Consider the following 18407-nt stretch of genomic DNA (forward strand, 5'->3'; position numbering starts at 1 on the left):
CTTCCCTAATAATCCTTAACATGGAATTTGCTTTCTCGGAACTGCTGCTGCACAAATGAGCTGGTATTTGCACTGAGCTATCCACCACAACCCCAAAATCTTACAGGAAGTACTGACTCAGACAGAATATCTGTTACATTGGGGAGGGTGGTTTCTCTACTGTAGATCATTTAACCGTTACTTACCTTGAGCCTCATTTGTCATTTTTGTATCCATTGACCAAATAAACAAAGATAATTCTGGAGTGCTTCACGGTCTGGCTTGCATTTTCCCCATCCTGAATAATTTGGCATCATCTGCAACCACTCAGCCCCTTCGTTTCGATTTTCCGCATAGGCCTCAGTTCTTTTTATTACCTCATGTCGCTGCACTGAGGCACCATTACTGATAATAGCATCAGAGGCAAGAAATTTTCCCATTTGACATTTACATGTCGCAGCAGCTCCATACTTAAGCTTATTTTGCAAACATACCACACTATGACCAAAGCCTGTTGATCCTAATTTGCTGTAGCAAATAGTCAATATTGCCTCATGCCATTATTCAGCACATTTTTATCACCTTAGATGTCTTTTGTGTCAAGGATCCATACCTGACTTCACTTGCAATTTCCATCTTTGATTGAGCATTTACATTATCAGTAGATTCTTCTGAACGTCTGAATGATGGTGAAAAAGAAGGGATAGAAACTTGCAAGACACTAGTATGGATCTGTAGTGAATTCTACAAGAAAAAAAGATATTATCTTTCCTATTAGAAGGCACTGAAGACACACATTTGTTAGCTGAATATAAGAGCACAATACTCTCAGGTTCAACAGCCTGAAGCACAGTGCCTTACACACTGTACATCATGCAATTTAAACTAGATAGTTAGAATTTTGATTGTATATGTGTAAGCCTGAAATCTGAAGACATGGGTTCTCACAACCACAAAAAACATGCATTCATGGATTTTAAAAAGCAACCGAAGTATTCAACAGCACAATTAAATATATTGAAATAGTATAGTCAAAGACGAGGATCCAATGAGCTACATTAGGGAAGCCAAAATCTCCAAGGAGATTTTTGAATTTCCCATTTCCCCGGAATACCCCCATGTCACTTTTAAAGCACTCCTCCGTTTCAAAAATAGCTTTCTATGTAACATAAGGTCCTACTGTTGGAGAAACAGAAGTCCAAAGTCTGTTCTAACTTTTGTTTGTATTTATTAATGTGAGCCACTTTGGAGACCCTATTTAGAGCCAAAAAGCAGCACATAAATAATTTTGTAAAATAGAAATCCTCCTAGGTACACAGCACTAGACATATGGTTCTTTGGACCCTGTTCAAGATAAGCAACAACAGACCCACGTACGTCAGGTAGGGTAGGCACACGATTAAAGAAATCTTACATCGATCCGCATGTGAATTTTTAAAAATTGCTTGGTTTTTAGGTGATGCATCTACGTATTGCAGCAGGCACTATCTTAGAATAGGTCTTCCTTCTGTATGAAAGAGAAGAGATGATGCCTTTTCTAAGATGGTACCAGCTGTTTCACATATTTTTTAATAATTACTTGAATTTAAATTAACAAATGGTAAAAGATCTGCTGCATGATCAGTCAGAGGCCTTTTTAATCAATTAATTTTATTAACCAACTAAATATTGGTTGATAACATCTAAATTAGCCCATGCAGCCCAATCCTTTGCCCAGACGTAAACACTACTGTGTTCAATGGGGCTCACTCCATTGCATAGGATTGTGTGCACAGGACTGCAGCCTTAAGCTGGTAATACTTCCAGAATTCTAATCACAGTTTACCAAGCCAGTCGAGGGCTATAGGATCATGGGCTTTCTTCCCCTGATCTGACTCCATCTCAACTCAAATGTCCTTCCCAAGGTTCTTGACTATGGTTAAGGGATTGGGGTGGGGAGGTGAGACAGAAATAATCTGAACACAAAAGGGAAAGGGTGAGACAGGATGAGCAGCTGGTCCACAGCCCACCCTCAAATGCTAATAACCATGTTTAGTGTTTAGGAAATGTTACATCTCGACTGGCACTAAATCTAGCAATAGGTTGTATCTAATGATGTCATTCCACAGTCAGAAGCCGCTCCATCAACAAAATTGGGAGAGGGCGATTTCCTCCTTCCCCCCTGCACATCCTCAAAATCTGCTCTGGGGGGCTAAGAACCCCCAGAGCAGACTTTTGGATGGTGCAGAGGGTTGCAGGAGGGAGAAGAGAGGGAGATAGTCCCATCACGCTAGCCGATGCCTGCCAGCACAATATTGGATTTCACCCTAAACAAATAATCCACAATGTATCATTTATCACTGTATCATCTGACAATTAATCCAGTCAACAATTTATCATTTCTCTCGTTCATCTCAAATCATAAAACCTAGAAAAAGCTCTGTACTCACGAAAACAAATACTGCACCACGTTAAACTGAACATTTATTCCTTTTACAAGTGACAAAGCTTAATTTCTACAAGGAGGCATATGGGCAAGGGGGATGTTAAAGACATACCTCTTCTGGAGTTTTTGTTCTAAATTCTTCATGGTTTGGAGAGCCTGTAACTGGCGTAGGAGATGGGCTTTTCTCAGATTCATTTAGATTCTGTGCATCTGACAAGGCTACTGAAACAGATCCTGAATCTCCAGACTCCTCGCATTCATCATCCTTGCCTAACCGCACAGAAAGGTAAAATGGTTGACTTCTCAATCTTGCTTATGAGTATTGTCACTCTGACTGAGCAGCTCTTCATAGAGAAAAAGAGTATTTATTTTTTTAAAATCCTTTCTTCTCTAGAGAACATGATTTTGCAATTGAGTTAACAAAAACCAACTACTGAACATACATCAATGCTTAAGAGCCTAATCCCGTTCCAAAGGACACATGAAGTATTGTCTTCCCCCTCTGAAAATACATTGCACATTTTCTAATGCACAATGGCTGTGATCCTAACAGCGCAATCCTATACATCACTACTACTCGGAAGTAAGTTCCACTGAGTTCAGTGGGCTTACTCCCAGGTAAGCAGGCATAGGATTGCAGCCTAAGTGTCGTGAAATATATTTCATCATACAGGTAATTGGGCGGGGGAATTCTTGCTGTTAAAAAAAAAATCTGGTTTACATTTGGTATTCTCTAGAGCTAGCCTACCCAACACTATCCTCCCTGCTTAGATACAGATAACATCATTCAGCCAGGACAACATACAGGAAGACTCTTCCTTCACAGGCAAAGGTCTTTGTCATTCCCAAGAGTGTACCTGCCAGAACATGAGAAATAGCGGGTGCCAGTCTAGAAATGTCTGGGAAGGAATTACTGGAAGCTTCCAGTGTAAACACACTGTTAAGTAAATTCAACACAGACACAAACTCATGCACGAAGTGGTAGAAGAAAAAAAGAGAAATAAAAAGTATAGAGAATGTCATTCTACAGTACAGTTCAGAATGTAAGGAAATAAGCAGCACAGAGAAGTTATACAAGAGACAGATTATGCAAGAAGTGCTGCAAATCATTCCAGACTTCAAAGGATAAATCTGTCTACTATATTTTAATAGTATATATGAATAGGGTTCAGCCTTATTCGCCCCCTATAGAATAGAGAAACAGTAACCCTTTGGAGGGACAGTCATGGCTTAGTAATGGAAGTTTTACATTAAAGGCTGTATGTGTATAGTTTTGCATTTTGATATAATCACAAATTGCTTTTATCTGGCAGATGGGGGTGTTTTGTTTTTTATCTGAAAATATAACAACAACAAATAAAAAAGGGGGGAGCCACAAAGGAGGGAGAGAAAGAATCATAAAACATAGCCACACACAATGATACTTTACATCACTCTTAATAAAGAAAAAGGGAAAAGAAGGAGCATTTGAGGTCTGACAATTCTTTGGGCAAAGTACAATTTAAACCTTAAAATCCCCATTTGAACTTTTCAGCTAAATCATCTGTGTGATGCCCAGTGCTTTGTCAGCATTCTCTGTTTGAGCCATCCTCATTGCAGCAAATACTAACCCAATATTGGAAGCAGTAAGGGAATATGGAGAGTGAGAATCAATTACTTAAGTAGAATCTGAATAAGAAAAATACTTTCAGCTAACCCATGTCAATTCCACAAAAATCAATTGCGTCTCATTCTGCTGCTTCACTGCCAAATTAGACTTTATTAATTCCACTCTGCCAAACAGCATTGCTGTTTGTCGCACGGACTTTACAAACTTGATGGATTTCTCCAATTCTAATCAATAATAGACAGCTCCTTTTGACTGCAAGTGGTTTTGACTAGGAAGGGCATCTAGTTCTACACAACACTTTGGGTACAAAACAGCCCAAGTTAAGAACTTTTAAGTTCTCCAATTTAAATGGAGAAGAGAGCGGAACATGCTCTTAGCACTCCCACTGGCATAAATAGAACGTACAAGCGCTTAATTTTCACTGGAATGTGCCCTCAGTGTTTACAAATTAAAACTCCAGTCCCAAAGCATGAATCAGCCCTAACAGCACACAGAGGAACCTGTGGCAATAATACTGTTTGCATGGTCCATTATTTTGTGGTGCAAACGGGCAACAAAAGAATCCCCGATTATCAAGGACACTTGTTCCTGTCACCAACAAACCTAAAGTTTGCAAACGCACCTAAAGCTGAAGCAGGTTCAGGGGTATTTCCCAGGATTACTTGCTCATGTAAACACAAACAGAATGGTGTTACTCTGTTAAGGTTAATGAACATATGGTATTCCATGGCAGCCAGTGATGGGACTAGTGTTAAACTAGCGTTGTACCTTTTTTGACCTGAGCCAGTATCACCATGTCTTGCACTTTCTTATAACGATTAAGAGACTGTCGAAGCTCTTCAATCTTCCGATCCTGAAAGACAGAGAGAGACAGAAGTGCATCTACTTTAATTACTTAAAACTGGTCTTCTGCTCTCCCGCCTCCCTGAATAACTTGACGGTATCAGAACTATTTGGTGGCAATAAACAGTCCTTGTTTTTTAAAATCTAACATTAAATTGTGAGTTAAGAAATCCAGGGTATTAATAACTCAGCACTTCAGAATCATTTGCATTAATTATATGAACTGATACATGTTGTTCTATTGTATTAAACCCTTAACTTTGCCATTTGCATTTGTTATTGGTCCTTTCCACTTAAACTTGATAATGAATGACAACGGCTTATGTCCCTCTCTTATGTTCTCACATAGCATCACCACAGAGTATGGGTTGTGTGTGGGTTGTTGTTAAATCATGGCTTGTTCTTACGTACGAACCTTGCGCTATGGTTAAACTATGGGCTGTTAACCACAAACAACCCAGGAAGAGAACCCATGGTTTGTTGTTGGGCTGTAAACTCTGGGTTGTTTGTGGTTAACAACCCATAGTTAAACTATAGCACACAGTACATATGTAATGACAACCCATGATTCAACAACGACCCATCCTCAACCCATCCTCTGGGTTGTTGGTCCAGGTCAATGACTCATAGGAACATAGGAAGCTACCTTTTATTGACCTGATTCGCACATAATGCTAACCCATGGTTTATTTAAAACATGATTTGTTGTCCTACCCAGGGTTTGTCTAGTCCACAATCAAACAACCTATGGTTTGTTCTCTCAGTCTCTGGGTGGGTGGTTTCCCTCCTCCTTTACCCACTCCCTCCCTGTATCACAAATGCCTTTTTGGCACTGCGGTAATGGCATGTAAAGGGGCTGGGTCTTTTAACTGGTCTTGTCTGCTGTCTCTATAGCCTAGTGAAACAACCCATGATTCTGGATTCTCACATAATGACAACCTATGGGTTGTCCACAATCCACAGTTCACAAACAAACCATGGGTTCTTTGTGACTTGCTCATGGTTAACCATGGTTAATTAAACCATGGTTTGTTATTACTTCGGAACCAGGTCACTGAGTCAGACCATTAGTTCGTCTTACCCAGCATTGTTGACACTGACCTCATTCACACGTAACAACAAACCATGGTTTAATTAACCATGGTTTGTTGAATTGTGGGTTGTTATATGCAGACTCAGAACTATGGGTCAGCTATGGGTTAACCATGAACAACCCATGAAGAGAACCCATGGTTTGTTGTTGGGTTGTGAACTGTGGGTTGTTTAAACCATGGGTTGTCATTACGTGCGAACACAAAATCATGGGATGTTCATGGGCTGTTTCGTCAGGCTACAAAGGCAGTGGGCAAGAGCAGTAAAAAAAAAAAACCCAGCCTCTTTACATACCAGTACTGCAGTGCTGCAAAGATACAGGAAGGGAATAGGCAAAGGAGGAGGGAAACAAACAACCCAGGGACTGAGAAAAGAAGCCATGGTTCATTTGATCATCTGGCAGACAAACCTGGATACGGCAACAAAGCATGGTTTAAATACTGTGGGTTAGCATAATGGGCAAAACCAGGCCACTGACTGTCAGTGGCTCTCCAGCATTTCAGGAAATATTTTGTTTAGCCCTCCCTGGAAACAGCTGGGATTAAACCGGGACCTTCTGCACGCCAAGCATGTGCTCTACCACTAAGCAAAAGCCCCTCCTTCTGCCAAAAGGCGCAGCTTCATAGTGTCAACCAAGATAGATCTAAAAAAACATTCTAGTACCTTTTCTTCATTTGCTGCCATTAGAGATTCCACAGCTTTCTTCATTTTCTGCACCTCAATATCTAAAACATAAAAACCACTGCAGCTTCAGTGCAAGTAGAAAGCTAAAAAGAACAACACTTTTGGCAAAAGTATTGCTAAAGCTTAGTATCTACCAGAGGCAAAATTCAAATCACTTCCATTATGTATTTTCTAACAATCTAAAGGTTAAACAAGATGAAAACAAATCAAACACAGTTACTCTGGAGTAAGTTACAAGTGACATCTTGAAAATGCCTGAAGATTAATCATCATCATCTTTTACACACCTGCATTAGAGGGTTTAAAGTACTTCACAAACATTACAATGCAACCTTTGCAACATGACCTGTAAGGTAGGTCAATATTAGTATCCCCATTTTGCAAGCGTAGACTGTAGCTTGCCTAAGGCCATCCTGCAATTTCATGATGGACATGAAATCTGAACCAAGGATTTTCAGATTTTCAGATTCTCAGCTCAGTCTCTTAGCTACTACACTACCATGGCTCCATAAAAATGCAATGCTATGTTTGACCTATATCTATCTCTTAAATTATCAATTATTATAAACACGCCTTCAAAGATTAAAATATTTACAACAATATGCAACATAGCAATTCTTCATTGCGCTAGCAGCCCCCAAAAAATTCAATTACAAAGAAGAAGTAGGTAACTGATGGTGAGGAATAGTAAAAGAAATGGATGGCATAGTGATGTTTAGCCATAACCAAGAATGGTTGTAGAAACAAAAGGTTCATGATGGAATGTTGTACATGTTGTGATGAAAAGTCATGCTAAAATATGTAGTTGCAACATACATATATACAAAAAGTTGAAACTTGAGATCAGTACAAACTGTGCTTCATCCTTTATCCTCATTTACAGTGAATATCCAATACCATTCAGAGTTATAAAGTAGAAAGTACTAGAAATACAGCAAAATAAATGATTAAAATTGAACAATGTTTTCGTTTCCTACTAAAGATCAGCTTTTGGGGAGGGAGGGGACAGAATCAAGGATTTCCTATATGTGTCTACTGCAATTCATTTAGGATTTATCTTGATTCTCTCCACAACATACAGCTGTCAGTGGAAGGAAACCTGCATGTAAATTACTCCAAGGCCTCAGTGCTACTGTGGTTTTGGTCTGGTGGAACATGCTCTGTGCTCCCTTCACCCTCTGCAACCTCACATGCCGCAATTTTGTTCCTTGTTGCCAATTTAGCAGGAAGTTATAGGTTGTAGTTACATCCAAATCAGGCAAGCTATCGTATGTACACAAACCAGTATTTAAACTCATTTCAAACCATAGTTTGCAATACTGGTTTGTAGGCGATCTATGGTTTGTGCAAAGCATACTTTTCCTAGTTTGGATGTGGTTGTGATTAGATCAGCGGCAAGAGAGGAAATTGGAGCATGCAAGCACAGGGCTCATTCGTGTAATGCCAAACCATGACTTTGCATTATGTCTGAGCCAACCCACAAAGTTATATCTGTTGAGCACAATAAAAATCAGTTGGCTTAATAGCATCCTTAATTTTGAGTTGGATATCACCCAAGTGTTTTTCCACTTAATGGGTGCAAAAAATTGGAATAGCAAATTAGCCATAAAGAAAGCAAATTATTCTAACAAATCTATGTAGATATAGCTTGTGCCAAAGTCAATCCTTACAATTAGGTGAAAACAGCAGTGTGTTTATTAGATGCTTAGAGCATTCCCAGGCAACTAAATCAAATTATCTGTAATCCAAAATTCAGTTTAATGGGGGATGGGGGGAATTAACATTTAAAATCTAAAATTTCACTTCACTCTTTTTATTTTGATTTCCATTGAAACTGAGGATGGAAGATGAAGCAGTTTAACAGCATTAGTTAAAATAGTTTTAAGGTGATACATGCAGAAAGTTGTACTGGAAAAATGTGTCAAATGTAAGTGCTTGTGGAAAGACACTAAAAACCTTACTTTTGTCTTTGAGCTTCTTTTTACAATTTTCATCTGTGCAGGAAAACCCATTGGATTTGAAGTTAGATGAATATTATAAGCATTAAAGTAAATTCAACATGAATGAAAATAAAACCACACGTAGTGTACATCTGTCTGTGACAAGAGTTTTATTCACAATTCTGCTAATACTGTAGAACGAGATCTGCATCACTTGCATGGGACTCATAACCTTATAATATCAAAGGCCCTCTATGTTTTGTGTCTTATTGCAAGGCAGTCTTCACAGATGGAAAAAAATCAACAAATTTTTACACGCATCTACTTTGATCTTGATAAGAGGCAACGATTTATCACAATGGCCATTGGTCTTTTGTTTTTTATTATATTTGTAACCCACACTTTCTTTAGAAAGCTCAGATTTACTTACATTCCAGCGGTCTTCCATCTGTTTAATTATTACGTCCATACTTTCTTAGCTGCTAGGAGGTGCTCCCTGATTATTCAACATTTTGAAAACACCTTAGCACATTATTTAGCCTGATATTAACTCAGAAACACTGACCATACCCTTTGTGCTGCATATTTATGAAGTATATTGCTTATCCAAGTAGAATCCAGGCAGTGATAAACTATTAAACCCAAGATCTATAAAGGCTGCTCAATTTAGGATTTGTTTACATGACCACTTATCCTGAGATAATCCCCTTTTCTCGTTGAATTTTATTTAACTCTATCAAGGAATTCATCACAGACTGAAAATATGGTTAACACATCCTTTATTCCTAGTCACCTACCCAAAAGGATAACTGATTTCCTACAGCGAGCTACGATCACGTAAACACATCCACACATAAATCAGTCCCATAAACTAACAAAATGCAGATCATGGAGAAAATGAATTTAAATGTAAGTTTTAATTGTTGTCATGTTGTATTGATAAGCACAAGACATGTCATCCTACAAAGAGAAGCAGCTATATATTGTCGCGGTGGGATTAGCAGAATTCATTCTGGGATTAAAATCTAACCAATCATAATCTCAAAAGCTTGATCATTTTAGTCATGCAAAAGTCAACATTCCCTGGCCCTGTTCACTCATTACTTTCCAGGATGGAACCTTAACCTGGTTTGAATCTTGGGCATGCACACAGACCTCTCTCCCTTACTGCAAGGAGAAAGCATTGAGTGGACCAGCTGTGCTTTACCATGTTTGTTTGAGAGAGGTATGATTACCTGATCTGTCTGTAGGGGGGGAAATCCAGTTTTAAATTAGATGGCATGAGAAAAGCCATGTTCAAATAGAAATGGTACAACCCAGTCCAATTCATTAGTTTCTCCCTGCAGGGAAAGATGCATGCAAGTCAATGGTTCTTCCTGGAATGTAATGCCTGACCACAGTCCTAAGTGTCACGCAGACATCAAACGATGTCTGTAGGCTTAATCAAGGCTTTGTCTAGAATATACTAAAGTCATAAGCCACAGACAACAGTAGAAGTAGTCATGGCTTTGGGGAGCACAAATTATCTCCCCTCAATTGTGATTGCCATTTTGCCTTACCTCTGTCATTTATGTCAACCCCTTCTCCTTTCACCTGGAGAAACAGTTTCTCTTGCAATCGTTTTATCTCTGCTTCCTTTTGTTCTAATTTATCTTTCAAAGATGCTAGGTCTTCCTGTGCAAACAGAAAATCAATACATTTGTTTAGAAACTAGCTTCATGTTTTAAAGGGGTGGTCCTAAACTGAAGTTTGTCATTTAAATTAGAGATGGCCTTCAATTAACATTTATTTTAAAAATCTTGTCAGACCTAACCAATCTTTACAACAAACCATTTTTCCTTGGACATTTCCTTTGGGGAAATACCACAAACACAGAGGTGGTCTATCTCTCGGCTAAAGCAGTCCCATCTCTAATTTAAATGTACAAACATGTCTTAACCTGAAAAATGACACTAATTCACCTTTTAGACATGCACGAGACACTTTCACCAACATTAAGTAGATAATACTTACAACACAATCTTAAGCTTCTGTACGCAGAAGTAAGACCCACTGTTTGCAATGAGACTTACTCCCAGTTAAGTGTGCATAAGATTGCAGTTTTAATGTGGTAAATAACAAACAACTCCAAACATGCTCACAGCATAAATCTAATTTAATACTGCAGTGAAATAATGTATGCATGTGCGTGTTGTTGTTGAATGGATGGATGGAAGGGGGAAGAATGTGCATGTATTTGAGATGCACTACCATCGCATATGAAGACTTCTTATGAATACAAACCCCATGTATTGCTCAGGCCATAAATAGTTTTATCAACCCACATAGCTGGCAATGAAAGACAGAAATAAAACCCAGATCAAAATGTAATATCACAAAAAAGCCACCCTGTAAGAATACAGATGCAGAAGTGAAGATAACATGGTTCACATGCGTGTTTAAGTGGCAAGATTTAAGTTAGACAAGGCCAAACCACAAACGAATTGCACTTTAAATTTCTGTCCTGCAACTTAAGAAGAAACCTATGAGGGTGGGACTTCCTACCCCATCTATGTACTACGGGCAGTATCCAAGACTGCCACGTAAACAATCTCTAGTGGTACGGCAATAGCATAAGTTGGTATGACAGGTTTCCCCAGAAAACCATCATGCCGGTTTACGCTATTAGCATAGCGCTAGAGGCTGCCTAAGCTAGTGGTACAGCAGTAGCGTAAGCAAGTGGTAGTGCTGGATACTGCCCTATGTATTCAAATTACTTCCATACCAATGCAGATCCAGAACTACACTTTGATTTTACCTACTGAAATGGACGGCTTGCCAAAAGCTCAATTGTGTAAAGTCCACCATGTAAAGTTGAGCAGTCTCACATTGCATATCAAGGGCTTCAGCTTGCTCCAATTCAATTCTGAGGCCTAAATTACCATACAGCTCACAAACTGTAGTAGTAGGCCATATGTACACATTACAGGAACCTGCCCATTTCAGAAGTGTCCTGCATAGCTCCTTTTTGATCTCTAGGGTGCCAGTCACAGATTCAAGTTGTCAGCTGGTCAGATTTAAACCACCTTAACCTGCAAAAAATGAGGTGCTCCTGGATATGTCATCTTTAGCTGCTCAGTCTTAATATTTCAGAGGCAAACAGGTACTTAAATTAACTAAGGGCTACTTTTCTCTTCTTTGGGAGAGTTGGCATCTCTAGATGCAGACACCATTTCTCTGGACTCAATACTGAGATACTTGTATTCTTTTTCAGCTCCTCTGCATGGCATTGCTTGAGCTTAATTGCCTAGCACCTCTGCACCATTCAGTTAATTCAGGGACAGCTGTACATGGAGCCTGCAACCATATCCCTGTGCATAGTTACATCAGGCAGCAGATGCACCCATCATAAGGACAAAGCAGATGAGTCCTGTTGTCGTCTAGAGTTTCTGGCCCCTCCTAAGACGAAATGGTGTGAAGTATTAGGTAGAAGACGTCACATGTTTTCATCCGTGTGCATGAGTGCACATGACTATAATCCGAGACTAATCTACATTACTGTTTAATATTAGTTTTCTACAAATTTTAAATGCCATTGCTTCCCCAAAGCACCCTGGGAACTGTAGGGGTGAAAACTCTCTTCATGATCCTAGCCACAGAACTAGTTCCAAAAGTTCCCTGGGAAAAAGGGAGTGTAAAACCAGCTTAGGTCTTTAATGTGGACATGCCCAGTACCAAATAATCTTTGATCCCAAAGATTACATAAGTGAAATGAATGTGTTAACAATTCGTCCTGGCCAGTGTCCTGAACTCCAAAACGAAGACTTTATTCAAAAAATCTAATGTGTAGAAAAACACGTAACATTTAATTTGTAGGGGAAAAAACCTCACACATGCACTGCATCAACAGAAATACTTGAGAGTACAGACAAGATGGAAGACAGGCTCACAAAAGCTGTGCAAAAGAAAAACCAGGCCCCATCAATCTACCACACCTTTAACATTTGGCATTTTTGTTCCATCCGCTGCTTTTCATACTGCATCTGGCCCACTTTGATTTTCATGCTAGAAAGTTTGGCCATTAAAGACTGGTAACAGAGACAGAGGAGTAAAACAGAAGTAAAGATAGAAAAAGAGACAAAGCTAAAAGTAACTACTTTCAAATTGAGAGTTGATCTCAGGGAAGGACACTTCTGTCAAAGTAAACCCATGGATTTCATGAAACTTGCTTTGAAGTAAGCATACTTAGCACTTCAAAGTAAGATACTGTTCTTGCATTAGCTGGTTGTCAGTGGTAGCTGGGGCACTGGTAGCTGGGTGTATGACGTGGGGAGTAACCACATCATACACCTCTCCAACATAGTCTCCCCATAACATAAATTAATACACAGAATGAGCAACCAGGTAATGTAAGAACTAGTCCTTAGAAAGAAGGCATTTTACCTGGTTTTTCCACTGAAGAAAGATAGCCTGGCTCTTTACAATACATTTAAAGATATGAAAATACTAACGTGTATTTAAAGAGTGTATTATCTTCTTCATTCATATGAATGGCTTCTCCAGAGCTAGTCCATAAATGCAGTGGGATAAACCAGCATCTAGCCTCTCCACTTTTTTGGCGTGGCTCAAAAAAGTGCCATAATCACATGCATTGGGGTTAACCCTTATATTGCTACCTATCTGAACATGCCAGTTCATCCAAACAGCACCTACAGGTGAATCACCCTGCACTGCCCTAAGGCAATACTTTGCAGGCTGCCACATCTGTGAGCCAGCCCTATACTCAAGGATGGGGAGAAATTCATCTGGTTTGCATTTAATGCAAACATACCTAATTTTCATGTCCTTAACCAGTATGTGAATCAAAATGCACTGCACTGCTCTTCTCCAAATTTTGCAATGCAGTTGTCCAATTAAAAAATGTGTACGAAATGCATTATATTAGGGAAATCCTTGAAAATTGCATGTATTGTGTAAAATTGCATTAAAAATTTAACATTAGGGGAAATCTTCTTGAAATGACACACAAATGTTCAGGTAAAGTTTAATTGTTTTTCACAAACTGATTCAGAAATGGTACAAAACAAACTTAAGACCTGAAAAATGAGAAACCAAGAGAAACCAAAACCAAAACCCCTATCTATAGTATAATTAAATACAGTACCAAACAGCATAGCATTTGGTAGGACAAAGAACCAACTGAACAAGTGTAACCTGCCTTAAAAAAAACACCCTCTTATATGAGATGGAGCTTGAAAACTACATTGCAATAAGGCATTTCCAACCTCACACCAGCCTTTTCCCCTCTTACTGACTACTTACTTTGGTAGACTTAAGCTTTTTCTCATATTGAAGTCTCTCGCTGTCCATTTCTCCTACTTTTAAGCGTAATTCATTAATTTCCTGCATCAAACCCTGTTAAAAAAAGAAAAAATATTTAAAATTTAAAGTCAATGGAAACATAAAGCAAAACTATTTGAACCCCCTTTTCACTGTTCTTACAGGGAATTTAAAAAGAAAGATTTAATGAGACAAAAATATTCAAGCAAGCCAGCTTTGGTGAATATACAGATTCCAATTATTACTGTCTCATCCTATTCTGAGCCCTTATTTTCAAAGTGTAGTATGTCAATGCATGCATTTCAGTGTCGACATTACTATTTTCTTGGGGAAATTGAACAGATGCAAGTTGTCTAATTATGCTACATAAGGATCCATCCCAGGCCTTTACAACTTATGACCCGCCAACCTGAATGCAGCCCACAAGTCATTCACTAGGCCTCCTGTTTTTGTAGCCTACTAAACCACAAAATGTAGTGTAGCCTGCCAGGCACTTGTCAAACACCTACTGGGATGCATCTGACAAGCTCCTGCCGGGCTACACTACATAGCTAGTGGACTGCAATTACTTCAGTGGCCCCACAAGTTGTACAAGTCTGCTCTATTATGGCCTGTATAAAACCTGGCCTGTGCAAAACCTGAATGAGTAAGGGCACAATCCTATGCATGTTTAGACAGAAAATAAGTCCTACAAATCCCAGTATTCCTTAGCCAGTGATGCTGGCTGGAAAACGCTGGGAGTTGTAGGATTTTTTTCTGTCTACATGCATACTGTTGTGCCCTAAATCTATGTGTAAAAGTTCTCTCTGAAGAGGTTTCATATATGAAAATATTGCTCTCCCAGCCCAGACAGGAACACAGCAAAAAACTTTATATGTTAAGAAATACAAGTTAGAAAAGTTTCAGTTATGGCTAATCTACTTTAACTCACCTCTGTGTCTCTGAACCTATCTTCATACTCTAGCCTGTCCTTCTCTACTGCAGTCAGCTTGAGCTTCAAGTTGGAAACTTCTGCCATAAGATCCAGCTTTTGAGTTTCAAGAGATGTTCTACTTAACAGCTCCTGATAAAAGTTAGAGGAGAATGATTGATTTAAAGAAAGAGAACCTGCAGGTTTCTTTTAATATCATAGAAGCTGTAGGTCTGCAAGTACAAACAGGAAAAACCTACACTAAGCCATGTAAAAAAGTTTCCTGAAAAAAGTTTAGACAGTGAAAAAATTCCTATGATTGGAGATTATGAGTTTCTTCAGTTCATTGGTAGGACAATCAAATGGGAAGTGGGACAGGGCTCCTATGCTTTAATATTCTATGCTTTAATATTCTGTAGAATTTGGAATTTCAGCAGATGCACCCTATTTATTTACATTTACAACACTCTATATCTGGAAAAAAATCCTGAGTAGTGAACACTAATAACAAAATGTCAAAATATGAAGGAATAAAAACGTTTAAAATAAAATGGTGCCTTATCACACCCTGCATTAACAAAAGAAGCACCAGCTAAAAATCTTTCTTGTTGGCATCTATTAAAGTAACAAGAGTCTTGTCCTCCTTTGCATCTAGTGCCTTGTTTACAGGACAGGGTTAACGTGACATAGAGTTTTGATATTCATCTACATTGCAACCATCAATACAGATGCTATTTTACACACAACTGGTTTACAATCTGAAGAGTGTTAAACAGCCAAGTCCCATCTTTCAGTTCCTTTTTTATCCTTTATAAAGCCCTACAACTTCATTTTAAATAGACACATTAACGGAAGCAACAATGTAATCATTACTAAAATATCTTAAAAAAGGAGAATGCTGAGAGAGAGAGAGAGAGAGAGAGAGAGAGAATATATAGATATATAGATATAACATAAATCTAATATATATTATATGTGTGTGTGTAATATAACACCATACACACAGATAGATACATAGAAAGATATCAATTTTCTGCCTATACCTGCTGTAGCATTTCTTCTGTGGCATTCAACTTTTCCCTGTGCTCTTCTAAGCAGAGCTCCAAATCTCTGATCTTTTCTCCTTGAGCATCCACCTGGTCAGTAAGAACACTCACCTGTACAAAAATGGAATATACAGATCTCTACTGGCTTCTCACCTACAGGTAACAAGTTTCATCTGTCATTATTGTATAACATTTAGATGTATTAAGTTTATTTACATTTCCAATTATTTCAACCACTGCGAAAACTATCAGGGCATTATAAAGCAATCCATCTGTAATCACCTAGAAAACAATGCAGTGATTACTCGAAGCCAACATGGATTTGTCAAGAACAAGTCCTGCCAGATGAATCTGTTCTCATTTTTTTGATCAAGTCACCTCCCTTGTGGACCATGGGAATGCTGTGGACATAATATACCTCAACTTCAGCAAAGCTTTCGACAAAGTGCCCCATGATATCCTGATGAGCAAACAAGCTCAAAGTGGGATAGATGAAACAACGATCAGGTGGATCCACAGTTGGCTACAGGATCGGACTCAAAGAGTGTTTATCAATGGGACCTTCTCAAACTGGGGAGAGGTAATGAGTGGGGTACCGCAGGGCTCAGTCTTGGGCCCAGTGCTCTTCAACATTTTTATTAATGACTTGGAGGTGGAGGTGCAGGGAATGCTGATCAAATTTGCAGATGACACAAAATTGGGCGGGATAGCTAATACTTTGGAAGACAGAAACAAAATTCAAAGTGATCTGGATAGACTGGAGCGCTGGGCAGAAAACAACGGAATGATATTTAATAGGGATAAATGCCAAGTTCTGCACCAAGAAAAAGAAACCAAATGCACAGTTACAAGATGGGGGATACGTGGCTCAACCACACTACAAGCGAGAAGGATCTTGGAATTGTTGTCGATCGCAAGCTGAATATGAGCCAGCAATGTGATGTGGCTGCAAAAAAGGCAAATGCTATTTTGGGCTGCATTAACAGAAGCATAGCTTCCAAATCCCGGGAAGTACTAGTTCCCCTCTACGCAGCACTGGTTAGGCCTCATCTGGAGTACTGTGTCCAGTTCTGGGCACCACACTTTAAGAAGGATGCAGACAAGCTGGAGAGGGTTCAGAGGAGGGCAGCAAAGATGATCAGGGGACTGGAAACAAAGCCCTATGAAGAGAGACTGAAAGAACTGGGCATGTTTAGCCTGGAGAGGAGAAGACTGAGGGGAGATATGATAGCACTCTTCAAGTACTTGAAAGGTGGTCACAGAGAGGAAGGCCGGGTTCTCTTCTCGATCACCCCAGAGTGCAGGTCACGGAATAATGGGCTCAAGTTACAGGAAGCCAGATTCCGGCTGAACATCAGGAAAAACTTCCTGACTGTTAGAGCAATACGACAATGGAACCAATTACCTAGGGAAGTGGTGGGCTCTCCCACACTGGAGGCTTTCAAGACGAGCCTGGGCAGCCATCTGTCAAGGATGCTCTGACGTGGATTCCTGCATTGAGCAGGGGGTTGGACTCGATGGCCTTGCAGGCCCCTTCCAACCCTACTATTCTATGATTCTATGATTACTACAACCAGTATTGATGAGGCATCCACTGGCATGCCACAGGACAATCAGTGCATATCAGGAGTAGTCTTCGATGTCCTTTGTCCTTGTTCGAAGTTCCTTGCACGTCCTTAAGACTGTCCTTTAATGGACAAAATTTCCCTCCAGACTTGCGTTATCTTGTTCTAATATACATAACCTAAGAAGAACCTCAACAAATCAGAGCAAAGGTTCACCTAGGCCAGCATCCTCTTTCCCATGGTGGCTAAACAGGCACCTCTGGCCCTGGGAAGCCCACATGGAAAACATGAAAGCAACAGTCCTTCTCATTGTTGCTCACTAGCAACAACATTTCAGTGCCATGCTGCTTCTGAGCCCAGAGGTTCCATACAACCATTGACAAGAACAGCCTTCGGCAGGCCTATCCCACCATGACTTTGTTCAATTCCCCTTTAAAGCCATCTAATTTAGAGGCCATCATCACACTGTGGGACAGCACATTTTAGAAATTAACTCTGAGCCATTGAAAAAGTAATTCCTTTGTTGTCTGTCAATAATTTAATGCTGATCAATTCCACTGGAAGACACAAATTATTAATAGCATAAAAAAGGAGGAGAAAACTATCAATTTTCCCCACACCATGAATAAATATTTACATCCCAATCATGTCCTCCCTTTGTTGTCTTTTTTCCAAACTAAGAAGTCCCATATGTTTTAGCCTTTCCTTATAGGGAAGATGCTCCTGTCCCCTGATCCCTATGGCTGCCCCTCTCTGTACTCTTTTCAGGTCTGCAACATCCTTTTTGACATAGATCTGCTAGATTGTACACAATGTTCCAAAAGCAGCTGTATATTAGAACATTACAATACTGGCAATTTTATTTTCTATCCCTTTCCTAATAATCCTTAGCACAGAATTTGCTTTGTTCACAGCTGAAGCTAATTGTTATGTATTAAAAACACAATATAGGCATAAAAAGTAACCACTACAGTTCTCACCACAGATCAACAGCT

The 18407-nt window shown here is 39.4% G+C and overlaps 1 protein-coding gene across 10 annotated transcripts in view; it reads right to left on the bottom strand.

Moving 5' to 3' along the window:
* PPFIBP1 (PPFIB scaffold protein 1) overlaps positions 1-18407 on the bottom strand; it is a 160235-nt gene that overhangs the window by 39424 nt on the left and 102404 nt on the right. For 7 of the 10 annotated variants that reach the window (XM_084811089.1, XM_084811088.1, XM_084811093.1 and 4 more), the window contains 8 exons: positions 15845-15958; positions 14823-14954; positions 13874-13966; positions 10132-10246; positions 6612-6673; positions 4782-4866; positions 2517-2674; positions 593-723 (listed from right to left, as the gene is read on the bottom strand). In XM_084811089.1, coding sequence (XP_084667215.1) covers positions 593-723; positions 2517-2674; positions 4782-4866; positions 6612-6673; positions 10132-10246; positions 13874-13966; positions 14823-14954; positions 15845-15958 — 890 coding nt within the window. Of the gene's footprint in view, positions 1-592; positions 724-2516; positions 2675-4781; positions 4867-6611; positions 6674-8593; positions 8627-10131; positions 10247-12546; positions 12640-13873; positions 13967-14822; positions 14955-15844; positions 15959-18407 lie in introns of all 10 variants that reach the window. The other 3 variants (XM_084811097.1, XM_084811096.1, XM_084811095.1) reach the window with 2 other exon arrangements.

This window comes from Heloderma suspectum, chromosome 7 (assembly GCF_057233095.1).
Source record: "Heloderma suspectum isolate Gila_16-S chromosome 7, 16-S_ref, whole genome shotgun sequence".
In the NCBI taxonomy this organism is placed as follows: Eukaryota; Metazoa; Chordata; class Lepidosauria; order Squamata; family Helodermatidae; genus Heloderma; species Heloderma suspectum.